Source organism: Thermobia domestica, chromosome 1 (genome assembly GCF_964235325.1).
Source record: "Thermobia domestica chromosome 1, izTheDome1.hap1.1, whole genome shotgun sequence".
Lineage (NCBI taxonomy): Eukaryota > Metazoa > Arthropoda > Insecta > Zygentoma > Lepismatidae > Thermobia > Thermobia domestica.
In genome coordinates this window covers 236,995,320-237,010,570 of record NC_137454.1, presented here as the reverse complement: position 1 = coordinate 237,010,570, position 15,251 = coordinate 236,995,320, and the positions used below count along the sequence as shown (strand labels likewise).

General features: G+C 33.6%; 1 protein-coding gene across 1 annotated transcript in view; it reads left to right on the top strand.

Moving 5' to 3' along the window:
* LOC145667225 (uncharacterized) overlaps positions 1-15,251 on the top strand; it is a 194,621-nt gene that overhangs the window by 63,966 nt on the left and 115,404 nt on the right. The window contains exon 2 of the mRNA XM_081734903.1: positions 3,339-3,471. Within this exon, the coding sequence (XP_081591029.1) occupies positions 3,340-3,471 (132 nt within the window). The 5' untranslated portion in view covers position 3,339. The remainder of the gene's footprint in view (positions 1-3,338; positions 3,472-15,251) is intronic.

The following is a 15,251-nucleotide window of genomic DNA, read 5'->3' as shown; positions in this document are numbered from 1 at the left end:
AATTACGACCTTGTATCTACTAGTTTGCAGTTTCGTGTTGACATGGCTTTCTTAAGGTGCTTCAAGTTTAAGTAATATAAACCGTACAATCAACTTACATTTTTTCACCAAAAAAAAAAAAAAATGATGGAACATGGCAAAGAATGTAAAGATGTGATAAGTAATAATTACTGTTGAAAAGAATGATTCAGAGTGAAGAATTGAGTCTTTTATTATTGGTAATATTATTATTATTTTGCATATGCTGAAAAACGATCCAATTGATGATAATATGTCAGAATAATGCTGAAATGTTTATATGTTGGTACTTCGATCAAGATTATTTCTCCACATCATCGTATTTCCAATTGTAAATATGTAGAACTTGCGTTTTTCTTGTCTAAGCCTTCCTGCTTTTTCAGTGCGACTATCTCTTATATTTCTGAATTTATTCATGTTCATTTTTCCGCTCTTTCTTTCTATGGATTGAGGACGCCTCTCTCTTCTTCACAGACGTGTGACGGAGGATAATTGAAAACTGAATTAATTGATCCGGTCAACGTTTGATAAAGTTGAAGAATAATTTTGACTTAACATACAAACATGAAAACCATTTTAACATCATTTGAAATATAATTTGTGTTTTTTCATTGTCTTAGCAGCACGTGGAAAGCAAAAAGTACTCTTCACTCGACCGCATCCCCACCAATTACTAACCAAACATTCTCCCCAACAACTAGTAACCTTTGTAATTTCTAAAATGATGTCTTGCTTTGGAAATGCAATTATCATATTTACTATAATAATAATAATTAAAAGTAACTTTTCTAACCTAAGATTGAGAATACCTCGGAATATTTCTAATTAAATCCTTAGGGTTGATTTTTTAAAAAAGTTCAGATTCTTTGAAAATCAAATCATTTATCTTTTCATTTCTGTGTTCTTTATGCACTATTTGAATTATCATAATATAAATCGATTAATTAATTGCTTTTTCTGAACTATAGAATATTGATCTTTGGAAAACTCTTATAAGCAGCGACGTTATAAGGGATGTGAATACCTGATCTACTGGATCTTCCTCTAGCAATAGACTACATAATAAAAAGACTTATTACGTATATCAAGCCAAAAAGAAGATTGTGATATTGCAACCAACTCTGAATAAATCTTTTGTATTTAAAGCCAACTTTCTTATCTCATCACTTCGCTTTGTATCCAAAGGTTTATTTCATCAAACATTTATCTCTTATCGGAAATAATTTCTTGCTACATTCTGAGTATACTGAGCTTCACAGTAAATATTCTGTTATAGCAAGTTTACTGTGATCTTATATTCCATGTTTCTAAATACACACAACAGATTTACTGAATATTTCAATCTAGGTTGGCAGTGTGCTTGTTTTATAAAGCTTTCACTTGTCAAGTCCTGTTCTATCAGGTGTTCTGAGTATTTTTTATTCCCTTGGCAAAACTTAAACTTCACATGAAAAGTGGACCTTTAATTGTAGCATGATTCGTTTTGGAATCTAAAATTTTCATAACACATCCGTAATTTTCCCACCGTAACAATATTTCACATGTTCAAAAGGCATTCTCTTCTTTCGTTTTTCTTTTGCAATTGACCCACGACTTGGTAAGTTGTTTTCTTCTCCTTTTCCTCTTTCTTTACCGCGGTATTGCTTTTCCGTAATTCTTCCTGTGTTCTTCTTTGTCTGTGTTTCACCATGAGGAAATTTCTTGTGAATATTTTATCATTTCCGAGAATAGAAGATTGTTGTTTTCGTTTGTCATTTCATGTCTATGGAACTGATTGAATATGCCAAATATGAAGGCGGTGATGGTGTTTATATATATATTTTTTATATTTGTGATTTATTTTGGGAATTTGTAAGACATATTGGGAATAATTATGGATTTAAATTTATGTATCATTTTTGTTTTATTTAAATTAGATGAAACAAGGCAATTATATTTGCTTGAAAATTTAATATGTGCGAACAATAATATGGGAATAATAAAGTAAAGTAAACGCTTCGGTTATAGAGTTGTGGAAACAAAACCTTTTAAATATTAGTGAGCTTATGAGCTTCCTTTAATTTGAGCAAGATTTATGATATAATACATTTCGAATGTCAAATAAAGCTATTTGTGCTATAATATAATGAATGTCAAGGAAAGGAAAATAAGGTCATATACCTTCAGATTGCTGATAAACGTTGAACGAAACAGTCCATAGTTTGTAATATTTCCTATTTCTATCCAAAGAGCGAATATACTTCCATTCCTTCTTCCAATTTAAATGACACTATAAATAATAAAATCAGCTGATTATGGAATCTCTCATGTCATTTTCCGTTATATAAAAATAGCTGATGAAGCACCCTGCGTTGCTCGGGTAAAAATAAAAAAGTTATAGTCTTTTACACAGCAGTTTATGTACCTAGTTTAATTTGTTGGAGACGTTTCGTGAAAATGGTGAAAAACCTAACAAGTAGCATACCATTCTTCCAAAGTGCTAAATATGTTCAAAAATTTATTTCAAACTGCAGTAGTTATTCTTTATGAAAAATTTAAGCTTTCTTCCTTCCCTCAGGATAGGTATTGGAACCAACGCATCGTGACAAAAATTCAAGCCCAGAAAGTGCTAGCTATTTCAAAAATTCATTTCCAGCGTTTCCTTCTTTTTGACACTTTATAAACACCCAGTGCTTCGTTGATAAGTCTACACGCAGTGCTTTTCTTAGCGTAATACATAATAGTTATTTCAATCATTGCCTTACTATTTGGTCTCTTGAAAGTACAAGGTATGAATCGGGAACAATTAGTATTCTCTCGCCTTTTCAGAACTTGCGAGATGTCTATGAATCATAAATTCACTTCACACATTTCCATATTTTTATAAAGTAAGAAATGGTATACTTTAACCTAAGATGATACAAAAGTGGAATATTTTTATATAGTTGTAGTTTTACCAGACAACATTGCTAAGGCGATAGTGAAGAAGTGAAGAAGGTCATTTAGGAGCTGCTCGAAAGTATATTTTAATTCGCCACTTGTGCCATAGGAGTACAATGTAGAAATAATGCTCAAAAGATCTGTACGCCTCCGGAAACAGTACTTATGACTACGCGCAGGGAAAACAAGGTTTCATCCATTTGGGAGCACTAAACTCCAGTATAGAACTTCCGTTTATAAAATATTACATAAACAAATAATATTTCCATATCTATATTACTAAACTTGTAGTACTAATATAATAGTAAAATCGAGTCGTTAAACAATATTAATGTCCATTCAAGGGAATAATACTTTTTTTTGTTGTTAAAATGTCTTCTGATTCTGTATTTTCTCCTCAGAATGTCTACTATGTTTGGAGGGATCAACCGCCAAGCAGCGGCAGCAGCACTTCCAGACCATTACTTCCGTGATGCAGAGGTTGGTCAGTTGACAATGGGGATCATTGGTTGTCTCCCGGATAATGTGCAGCAGGTAAGAGATATTTTATTATATGTGTGGGAGACAAGCGTAAGGGAGAACAGAGAGGATTTCCATAGTAAGACTTCTAAAAAAACAAAAGGAAAAGTGAATAAAAGAACATTTATAGAGCATTTATTTCAAATATATTAGTCTAGTAGCAGAAGACATATCACACGGAAAGTGTATCAGAATAATCCACAAGACCATTTTAAGTAAAAGATTTCCTCTAAAAGTGGTTATAGCCTACATCTAAGAGTGAAATCTGTTTTACATTTAGATACGAGAGCCCATATTCAAACTCTATGTATTGGCATATACGTTAGACATGCTCAGTTCTGAAAAACGAAACAAACTTTGTACATTCGTTAATAATTTAACATGTTAAATCATGAGCGGTTACTCTTTAGATTAAATGATTATGCAATCTCTTTTTTCCTCACTGCGAAAAAAAGATATTAAAATATTTAAGTTAATGGCGGCTCTTGGGAGAATTCATACAAGTAAAAATTTTAATTTTATCGCAACCTAAGGTACTAATTCTTGTATACATTATTCTGAAGCTGTATAAAGTTCTCTGCTCTTAGTTACTAGGAATAAAATTTAATTATTTATCAACGTCACTACTCTCAAGAGTCATCACTGAATAAAGTATTATTTGAAGAAAATAATACCAATGGTCATCGGCGCAAAAACAATTTCAACGTCATTGAAACTATCCTACTTTAAAAGGAGAAGAAGAAGAGAGTTTGTATGTTTAAAGTTGCATAAACGCTACAACTGGAATTAATAACATTAAATGTATGACATGGAATTCCTATTCCTAATGATGAAAACGCACATTTATATCTACAATATTCCCATCTTCTTGTATAGGTGAACAGAGGTTTCAGTCATTAGACATCCACAAATCTACTTCCGCAACATTTAAGAACTTACCCAGTTAGCAGCACTTGATTTTAACACTCCTTGCTGCTTTGGTTCTAGTGACGGAGGGAGGGAGTATAACCATTTGAAAGAAAGAGGATAATACTTCACATAAAAACTTTTTTCAGACTTTAAAACAAGATGTTATGAAGTTGAACTGTATATATGTATGTTTGCGATTATATCGAGAATTATTCGTGATATTTTAATGCGGTTTTCATTAATAAAAATAAGCTATTTTCCAAAAAGGATTCTTAAAAGATTTGGAAGAACGTGATAATTAAATTCATTATATCCTGTAGGTTATGCAGCTTCGTATGTTTCTTGAGTATGTCGGGTTTCTTACCAAATAGAGACAACTATTTTATTGGTTGAAACTATTTTAGAGATGCAGACAAATAAAAGAGAAGTAAAAAGTTATTTTTTAATTAATACTTTTTAAAAGAAAATAATAACCGGCTTCAAAAAACAGAAAATAAAAATAAAATATTAACAATGCTACTTTATCGAGAACCGTTGGTTGTATTTCGTTGCGGTTTTTTTTTTTTACTAATATCTATGATGATTCATTCCCAAGGAAAGTTCTCACCTATAAAAAGAATTCAGTATTTTTTACAATTTCGATAAGTAATTAATTATGGATAACGCAGTGGAGCTGCACTATTAGTATTTTATTTTACACGATAGTTCTAGAACAAAAGTGAATCTTCCAATTATCTTTTCTGAAATAGATGGCTGAAGCAATTATCTCGGCTGAGTTCGGTAATGGAATCAATCGTGTGCAGATTAAGAATATAGGGTACACTTCTTTATGTTCGATACTCTACACGATAACTCTTGAACCAAAGTGGTTTTAAGAATATGGGGACAATATCTTTACGTTTTAAGTGATCTTTCTCACTGTGTCTACCAGAGATCAATATATATATATATATACTTATTTCCCAGTACCAGTGAAGATACGAAAAAGTACAACAATGCGTGTTCAGGTCATAATCAGGATGGATGAGAACCCTGAAGTACGTAAATAACAAGATTTCATTGGCCTTACACTTCAGCTAATCAGAAGCAGCTTGTATTTGTATGCACACTCATGACCAAAATGATTGTCGCATATCTATAACTGTCTTCTTGTAAGAATATAATTTGATAATGATTTTGCAGGGTACTTTTAATACTGATACTATGTGTATAATCGGGAAATGTATAATTGTGGTAAATTTCATAGGAAAACAATTACAAATACGAAATTAGAATGAGTAAAACAAAATGTTGCTAAATGGACAAGAAAGTTTTATTGTTCTTATTTACTGCTCTTTTGACATAAAATTTGCCACATACGTGTCTTTGCAGATTATACACACACTAACGTTATAAGAAATATCAGGCGAATTCGTTATCAAATTATATTCCTACAACAACATATTTATAGACATAAGAATATAATTTTGGACATGATGTACGTTTACAACATAGCATCAAGATGATAGCAAATGACCCTCACCAGTGCCTTCACAAACACCGATATCATATGAGTTTGCGGCAGTTGTAGCTCGTTTCAATTTTAACTCTGTTTTATTTATTTCCGTCAAACACCACAATATATGCAAGGCAGGTGTTTTTTTTTATGAGACTTCAAAATCGTATTGAAACTTGGAATTCAAATCATCTAAATTATAAAGATCACTTTCGACTTTCTACTCACCCCCGACTTAGTCTTTGGCGCGCTGTCGACGTTCTCGCGTGCTCATGCTCAGTTATTGAGCTTGAGGTCGTTTAAACTCAAATTCAGGTTCGCGAGTTTACTATAGGCATACGCAACTATGAGGTTAGAGTTGAACTTACACATCGCTTCCTTCCTCGATTTTAATAATACACAACATTTGTAATTGAGAAATCTAAATGGAAAGACACGCCAATTTCCATCATTTTTTTTTCTTTAAAGTTATCGTACAATTTACAAACATAAACACAAATGAATGCAGTGTCAAATTAAAGAAACTTGTTTTCGCTTAATTCCATTTTTAAAAAATACGAAACATGATGAAAAAATACACAAAATTTTAGAACTTTGCAGGCTGTATGGGCCGAATTGCTATTCAAAACCGGACTTTGTTGGGAAGTACATTTTCATTACTGGTACACTTTGATAAGATGTTTACTTTCACTCTTTCCATCTGTAGAAAGTACATAACCATCATAAGAACTGTCATTTTATTCCTGTTGAATGAATCAGTAATAGTGATTAGAAAAGCAACATGCACCTTAGATGCAAAGATTATATATAAATTGTATGCCGAACTCAAAATATTGTGACGAACTCAAAATATTGTAATGAATACTTTATGTACTATAGTGTACAACTATATTTTAGTGTAATATAAATTAAGACCACACATGTAGATGTTAATGTGAAACACCAAGAATACAGTTTTGGATAGGATATGGCACAGACACAAGATGAAAAAATCGTTACAGCTGTAAATCGAAACAAAATATAAATCAACAGGACACCAGGTTACTGATTATGTTATCACATCATTTAACTCTAAGCCTGCCATACGTCCCGTAAAATACGGAACAGTCCCGATTTTGAACTCGTGTCCCGCGTCCCTGTCAATTTAGTCGGGACAGGCGAATGTCCCGTATTTTAGTCTCGTCCCATTTCTGCCCTCAATATCAGCTTATCGATTGTCAGCAAGATGTAACGTTTAGTGTTTAAGAAACGAAAATTATATTTCGTACAACATATGAGTTAAATTTCATGTACTAATTTTCTTTGTATGAAAATATTATTATTATTATTATTATTATTATTATTATTATTATTATTATTATTATTATTATTATTATTATTATTATTATTATTATTATTATTATTATTACTGTAAGAACATTTAATTTTCTTGAGTCATTCTAGAACGCGCACTATTGTGTCTATGCAGGACACTGTAGGTTCATGATTCTTTTTTTCGTCTGCTAGATTCTTAAATAGCATCTATTTGGGTAGCATTTTCAAATCTCAGAGAGTTCTCCAGAAACATAAAATTTCCTGGTAACAGATTGCACTACAAATTGTTCGTTACTTCTTTGTGTCCATTTCAAATAATGGAGTAAAAATGTTCCCAAAAAATGTATTGTGTTCCAAAGTTGTTTTTTTTTGGGGGGGGGAGGGGGGATCGAAGGTGTCCCGTATTCTCATGAGGAAAATACGGCAAGCTTATTTAACTCTTATTATTTATTTTCCCCGATATTGCTTGAAATGTGTGGCAGCAAAATACGTCTCAAAAACGGTGAATTTCGTCCATTCATACTTTACCGCTTGTTCCTGAGTGTGAAAAACAACAGCGTTCTTACGTCTGAGCCTTAGTATTCATTCGACATGGTTCCCTGCGACTTCTTCCTATCTTCAAAGGTAAAGAAAATATAAAAGAAGCACGTTTTGCCAATACTGAGGAGATGAAACAAAAGCTTCGAGTGAACTAAGCACCATATACAGTATATAACATTCTTATTCGTACACATTATTTTTTCAAACAAAATATTTAATTTCTCCATTAAACTACAATATTGTGCTAGCTAATTGCCACACTTGGATACATTAGAGCTTCACAAACTGAAACACATAGAAAAAAATAATTCGTATCAAATTAAATATCTATATATATAAAAGAGAACGTACAAATCCTTTGTCCGCTCATCACGCTAATACGGCTGAACCAATTTCTTTTATTTTTGGGGGGTTATTAGGATTTGGACCCTAGATGGTTTTTATCATATCACTTTAATTTTTAATTACCAGTGTCTTGAGATAATTGACCATTCAGGTGTCCATTACGTACAAATCCTTTGTTAGTTCATCATAGGTATAAAAATAAACGTATTTATATGCAACCCGCATGACCGTGTCACTCGGCGGGTTAACATACATGACAGGCGTTATAATGGTTTTTATCATATCACTTGAAAGCGAAAAAGTAAAAATTATCTAAGTAACAAAGTTTATTGCGTTCGGGGGTGACCGCAGCGAAGCGGGGCGGGTTAACATAAATGACAGGCGATATAATGTTAACATTTACTGCAATCTTCTATGGTTTTTATCATATCACTTGAAAGCGAAAAAGTAAAAATTATCTAAGTAACAAAGTTTATTGCGTTCCGGGGTGACCGCAGCGAAGCGGGGTGAACGCTGCTAGTTAATTAATAAAAACAAACAATGAGGGAATCCCTGTTTTCGTGCAACTTTTCTATTCGTACATACGGGCTATTATACCATAAAGAAATCATAAGAAAACACAAACTTGGTACATGCTAAGTCTAGCTTTGTGTTTACTGTCATTGTCCTGTTGAAATGTGTACCTATTTTTTTTTTGCAAACTGCTTGACATTGTTCTTTAATATTTCACAATATACATTGGCATCCATAATGCCGTCAGTAAACTGGATAGTGTATGACATACAGGCCCACACCATTAGTGACCCACCACCATGTTTAGCTGTGGGGGGTGTTCATATTATTGTTCTCTGTATTTGGTTTTCTCCATACCCTACGTACCCCATCTAACCCAAAAAGGTTTATTTTCGTCTCACCGGACCATATAACACTATCCTAAATTCTTGATCCTTATCACGATATTGTTTTGTAAACGCAAGGCGCTTCTTTCTATTCTCCTTACTTACATACGGCCTCTTTCGCGATATTCGACTATGATACCCATGTTTTCACAACACACTCCGGACAGTTTGGTCACACATCTGCTTCCTGGACACATTTTCCACTAATGGACGTAGTTCGGGGACACTTAATTTGGGATTTTCTCGAACTCTTTGAAGAATGAAACGTTCGTGGCATGCTTTTAATTTTCGTTCCTTTGGTTTCTTCGATAAATTCCTCGTTGAATCGTGCTCTCTGAATTTTTGTACTATGTACTGCACAGTGGAGTGCGAGCTAGTAACGGTACTGCTATTTGACGTAAAGAATTTCCTCTCAGTGCTAAGTTTATAATTATTCCTTTTAGGTCGGAACTCAGCTCCTTCTGCTTAGCCATTTTGATCCACGGTGTTCGAAGGAAAGCACGCGCAGCATCTTCTACTAACAAGTGTCACCTACACCACAAACACTGCTTCAATACAAAACGAACAATACTCGTGAATGATAATATTTGCGATTAACCCGACACGTCATATTAATGTACGAATAGAAATGTTGCATGAAAACATGCTGTATTTCTTTATTTATTACTATTGGATAATTTTTAATACTAATTTGGATTGGTTTTTAAATTGAAAACTGTGATCAAAACCTCCTTTACTCATATACACATAGTACATATAAAAATAATAAACGTAAAGTACACATACGTTATATTTATTCTCATAAATTCAGGTGTACGAATAAGAATGTTATAAACTGTAGAAGTTCAGTAGTGTTTCTAAGACTGGAAAAAGCTCTTTCAAACGTGTGTTATGTCAAAGGGCATAACATTTTGAAGTAGAAAAATTAATGTTGATACGTAACATGTGTTGAGTAAAGTAAATTCAACATATTTTTGAGCAAATCTCGTATAAGATATGTTCTATATTGCATAGGGATCTTAATCAATCAGATTAAATTGATAATTTTAGTACTGACTAGGACAAGCTAGAGTGTCTAAGGGAACAAAAAAAGAGATATGTTGCAAACTTACCATATCTTAAGAAGAAGTTAGAAATAAATATGATTGGTAATTTTGATTTCAAAAAGAACGAGAAACAAATATAAAGAAAGAAGGTGAGTGTGTTATAAGTTCAACATCCGTTTCCTTTGAGTTTATCTTATCACGCTTAATAAAATATACACAAAGATTATTTAGTTAACTGACAGATTTAGTTACTTATTTTAGACTTATTTTTTTCATTGTCTTCTGTTTCGATATCATTGGAAGAAAAATGTAAGATAAAGTATTACCCAATAAAGTAAAATCTTCCTTTTTGCAAAAATGTAATAAAAACCATTTATTTTTGAGTGATTACTTCATTGTTGATAGTTCGAAGAGTTCAAAAAGAAATTGAAAGAGGAAATATATATATATATATATATATATATATATATATATATATATATATATATATATATATATATATATATATATATATATATATATATTAAAGTAAGAAGTGAGTTTCATTTCATATTGTAAAACTGTAGTAAGTTTCCAAACTATAGGGATTTAGTGTTAAAACCCGATGTAATAGGTCCGTCATTTCCGGTCGAAATAGGAAACGGTCGGAGATGGAACTTGTTCTTGGGACAAAAAAAAAAAAAAATCAGTATTTTAAAAAAAGTTTCTAATTATTTCTTACCATTTTTGCTCTGTGGAGATGAGTTTTGCAGCTGGAAATGATAGCAGATGTTTACCACTTCCTGTTTTATTAGAGAGATAGCTTTATAATATTTTCTTGGAACCTCGAATCTATTTGGGAAACCGCTTTTTGCTATGTATTACCGTTTTTGCTCTATGCTGATCAACTTTGAAACCGAAAATGGTATAATTATTCCACTTCTGGTTTGAATAGAAGGTTTTAAGGGGGGGGATGGAACATACTCTTGAGACAAAATTGTAAGTTGTAATTGTAATTGAAATGAACTCTTTAAGTTTTACGTCCCAGTGTTATGCCGGCGAGGCTAAAGGAGACGGTGGTGATGAGAAATAAATGTGAAACGGTGGAATGAAGAAAGTGGGAGGAAACAGGAGAACCCCTAGGAAACCAATACACACGGATCCCACCACATGCAATGATGGCACCCAAGTTATAAGGTAAACTCCCTCTCCCCTTGAAAAACATAGTTGCAAGTTACCGAATCCCATGATGTGACTATAACCCGGCAGCGTTCAACCCTAACCAGGATCCTCTGGCGAATCCGGAAAAGGAGCTGCTGGAAGTTCCTGGTCCGGCCTATTTCCATGTCATTAAACCAACGCCAAGAGGGTACCGCGCAGACTTCACACCAACCACCTTCTGAAACCAAGGATACGTCTTACTCGCCCATTTGGGAGATATCCCGAAGGTTTCCTACCCCGGAAGAGATGACAATTTCCCAATCCCTGCCTACCTCATTTTACGAAAGAGATACCGTGCATTACTAGCAGCAATGGGTGATGCCGTCCATCTACACTGGGCAGATATTCTCATTTAGAAAGCACCAATCTCTCTTGCTCGGAGCCCTGCCTCAACAATAACTGTGCCAAGGTACCACGTACACTCCAGGGCCTAATGGTTCGTATTATTGACTCGTTTGGGAGACTGGCAGCCACTTATAATTCTTTGCCTCCTCCAGTAGGTGATCTTATCACCACCTCCACCATTAACATGGGAAATTATTCTATGAGGAAAAACATTGTTAAAAGAACAACTGGTAGTGTTTTAATTCTCCCTAATGAGACACAAAATGTTTAATATCACACGAGGTTTTAATATCACTCTTGAGACACTGAATCGATTGAAAAAAAATCGTCTCTCCTTATCTCTCACCATTCTTTTCTCTGATATCTGTCGACAGAGACAAACAGATACAATCGTTGTACAAAACTTGCCCTACTTGTTGCATAGCATAGTTTCGAAGTCAGATGATTAATGATGTGGTATACGTGTGCAATTCTTACTCAGTCTTTCTTTCAATGAATCTTCTTCAACTTTGAAAAAGCCACAATGGTTGTAAATGTGTCCTTCCAATGATACAAACTACCTTAAAAGGTATATAACTTACTAGTCTTTAAGGAGTTTATTCTATCTCTGATCGCAAGATGTGGATAATCAATGCTGTCGAGGTACCGAGTTAGTAAAATGCTCTGGATACAAAATACTAATCTATCCCTGGAATACAACGCTAAAATGAAACTAAATGTTTTTCAACCAAACATCTTCAGGTAATGTACAGTAGTTGTTAAAGCACCCTAGAGCGAAATTACGAACTTCAGAGAAAACTAATGAAAAATACTCCAAACAAATTTTAGTATTATTCATTCTATCTGAATATATTAGGTTTAAGAATTTTGCGATATACGTTGTTATATGGTGAGCATCACATGCTCAGTATGAACGAGAGTAGGTATTTTAATCACATACACAGAGTACGATAGAAACTATGTGCATATTGAAATCGGTTGTAAAATGCTACCAAAATTTATAGGAATTAATAGTCAGAGTCTAAACAATACGTTAAAATATTACAATATATTTGGGAGCAGAAAATTAAGTTATTAGCTGAAAAACCAGTACTTTGCACAAAAAGAATTGGTTTACGGAAAGTACTTGAACTCAATTTCCTCTTCAATGAAAGAGCAATGAGAAAAACCGTAATATATTTTTAGCGTAAATTTTTAAACCCACTTACCTACTTCTGATACGCCCTTTAATCAAACTGACATAAAAATCCAGATTCAGGTAGCCACTGTTCCAAAACTAATTTCAAATGGGTCAATTGGTTTTCCATAATTCGATCACAAACCACAAACAACATTGATTTCAATCTTGGAAAAAAATATAGAAAATTCTTCCCGTTTGATATGAAAAATTTCGAAAACGCTGGAACACATGACGTCTCCGCTTATTTCTAATGAGGAGTTTATTAATCTGAGTTTCATATTTCTAGCATAAAGAGCCCGAGAGACACTCTATTTTCTGCATATCCCCCTTAGGATGCAACCTTGAATCAAGGTGAATGATAAATAGTTCGAGGTAGGTACAAAATATGTTCCAAATGTTATTTCAACAAAATGTTTCAACTAAACGTGGTACACATATAACCTACAATCTAAAAAAAAATAATGTAGGGGTAACACACCCCTAACATTCGCAGAGAGGTGGGGAGGGATGACATGTAAAATTAATCGAAAAACACTGATATTAGTAGAACTCATAGTTTTCGGGATCGCTGAGATGAATATTGACATTCTCCATTCCGTTTAAATCTAAGTTCAACTGCTAATTGGGATAAGATTTCCTAATACTTCTATATAAAAATATCGCAAACGACCGATATTAGTGCCGAAGTCATCGTTTTCGGGGTTATCGGAATGAATAGTGACTTCCTGATACTAGTCGGGGAGCCAGGGGTCCTCCATGTGCACCCCTCTGATCCTATGAGACCATACTTTTTTAAATCTTCGTAGTCTAAAGAAAATTTATAGCTATGTTCCCAAGAAAACAAACTGGCTCTACACCTAAAGAATTGCCCTTATTTAGTAGAACCTATGTACGTCTGCCTGCAAAATAAAGAAAATAGTTAACCTTTATTTTGATGGATTTATTCCCCCTAAATATTGCATCGTCATAAATGTTACATCATTGAAAAGCTTATGGAACACAGATTCCAACGGGGTAATGCTTCCACATTTCGTGCTTCATTCCTAGAAGAAGAAGAAGAAGAAAAAACCTGAACATTTTTGAAAAATTCTGAAAATTCTAAGATTTGTGGGCAGTTGGCAACCCTTGCACTTGCTGCACGTCAACGAAATAATTTCTGCATATGCTCTAGATAGATATGTCAAACATATGCAACAATCATAGAGTTCAGAAAAACACAACGTGAGAAAAAAATCAGAACCTCAAATTTCTTTTGGGCCATTTTTATTAGACTTACAAAACAACTCCTATTACCCCTCAATATTATCCCCCTTCTATTAGAACTACGCACATGAATCTTCGTTATTACGTTTGATATCCTCCAATAACAATTCTGATTTAAAAAATAGTTACTTTGCCCAATTGGGGGGGGATATAGCCTTTAGATTGCAATTAGAATGGTGCGCTATTATTATCAAAGAAATTTTTTTCTTTTTTACAATTTCTGGCGTTACCAACCCTTACAGTGCATGTTAGTTTAATTATTTTTATAGAAGTAAGATGCAATGTACCCGTATATGCTGCCGAAGGAGATAAAATGAAATATTCACTGTACAAATATACAAATCAAATTAGAGGCACTTCTGCAGTAATTCAGCAAACGCAATCACTTTTACAGTCACTATCACTTTCATAACTGAAAATGTTTCTCAGTGCAAAAAGTGTATTCAGCAACGGGTCAATTAAACAGGCCTTTGAGGGCGGTAACATGGAAAAGTCAAAGTTTGCTTCCATTGAAAGGATGAGATCTTTGTCTTGGCATTTGTTTCTTACTATGAGCAGTCTAAGTTCATCAATTGAGAAACATTTTCTAGATCCATAAAGGGCGCATGTAAATTATTCACTCTAGGAGTGAAACTAATTTGTCATCTACAGTCCATGATGCTCCAAGTTTTTGGAAAGCTGCAAGATAAGGTTGATACTTCTGAGAGAGCAGCATTTTTAAAGGTTTGATCTTTCCTTTTCCTTTGAAGGCACTTGTTGAATCACACCCTGTAAAGGCATGAAGCCCCAGTAAAGCAGAACACTTCTCAGCACCATAATCCTCTGACAGTTTACTAACATTAAGTAACCTTTTCTTGTTACCATATCCTGATTGAAACAATATTTTGCATCTGATGTTACTTGCATGAGCAAGCAATAAAAAAAAAATGTCACTATCAGGACTTTTAACTCTCACTTCCTCGTAACCCATTTCAACAGCATACATGCAATAGATAATGACTCCCGTATCTGTTTCTTCTTGGTTTGAAGTCAGTTCTGGTATCAATACGGCTTCTTTGGAAACAGGGAGATTGAAAGCTTCACCATTCTTTACTGAAATAAAATTGCGAGTTCCTATCAAATCCTTTACTTCTTTCTCTGTTGACCAAATATCATGCAGAACATTTACTAACTGTTGCTTATTTTCTTCATTTTTCAAAAACAATTTCCAGTCTTTTAGGTTTCTTGGATTTCGGGCCTGACACAATCAACTTTTCTGC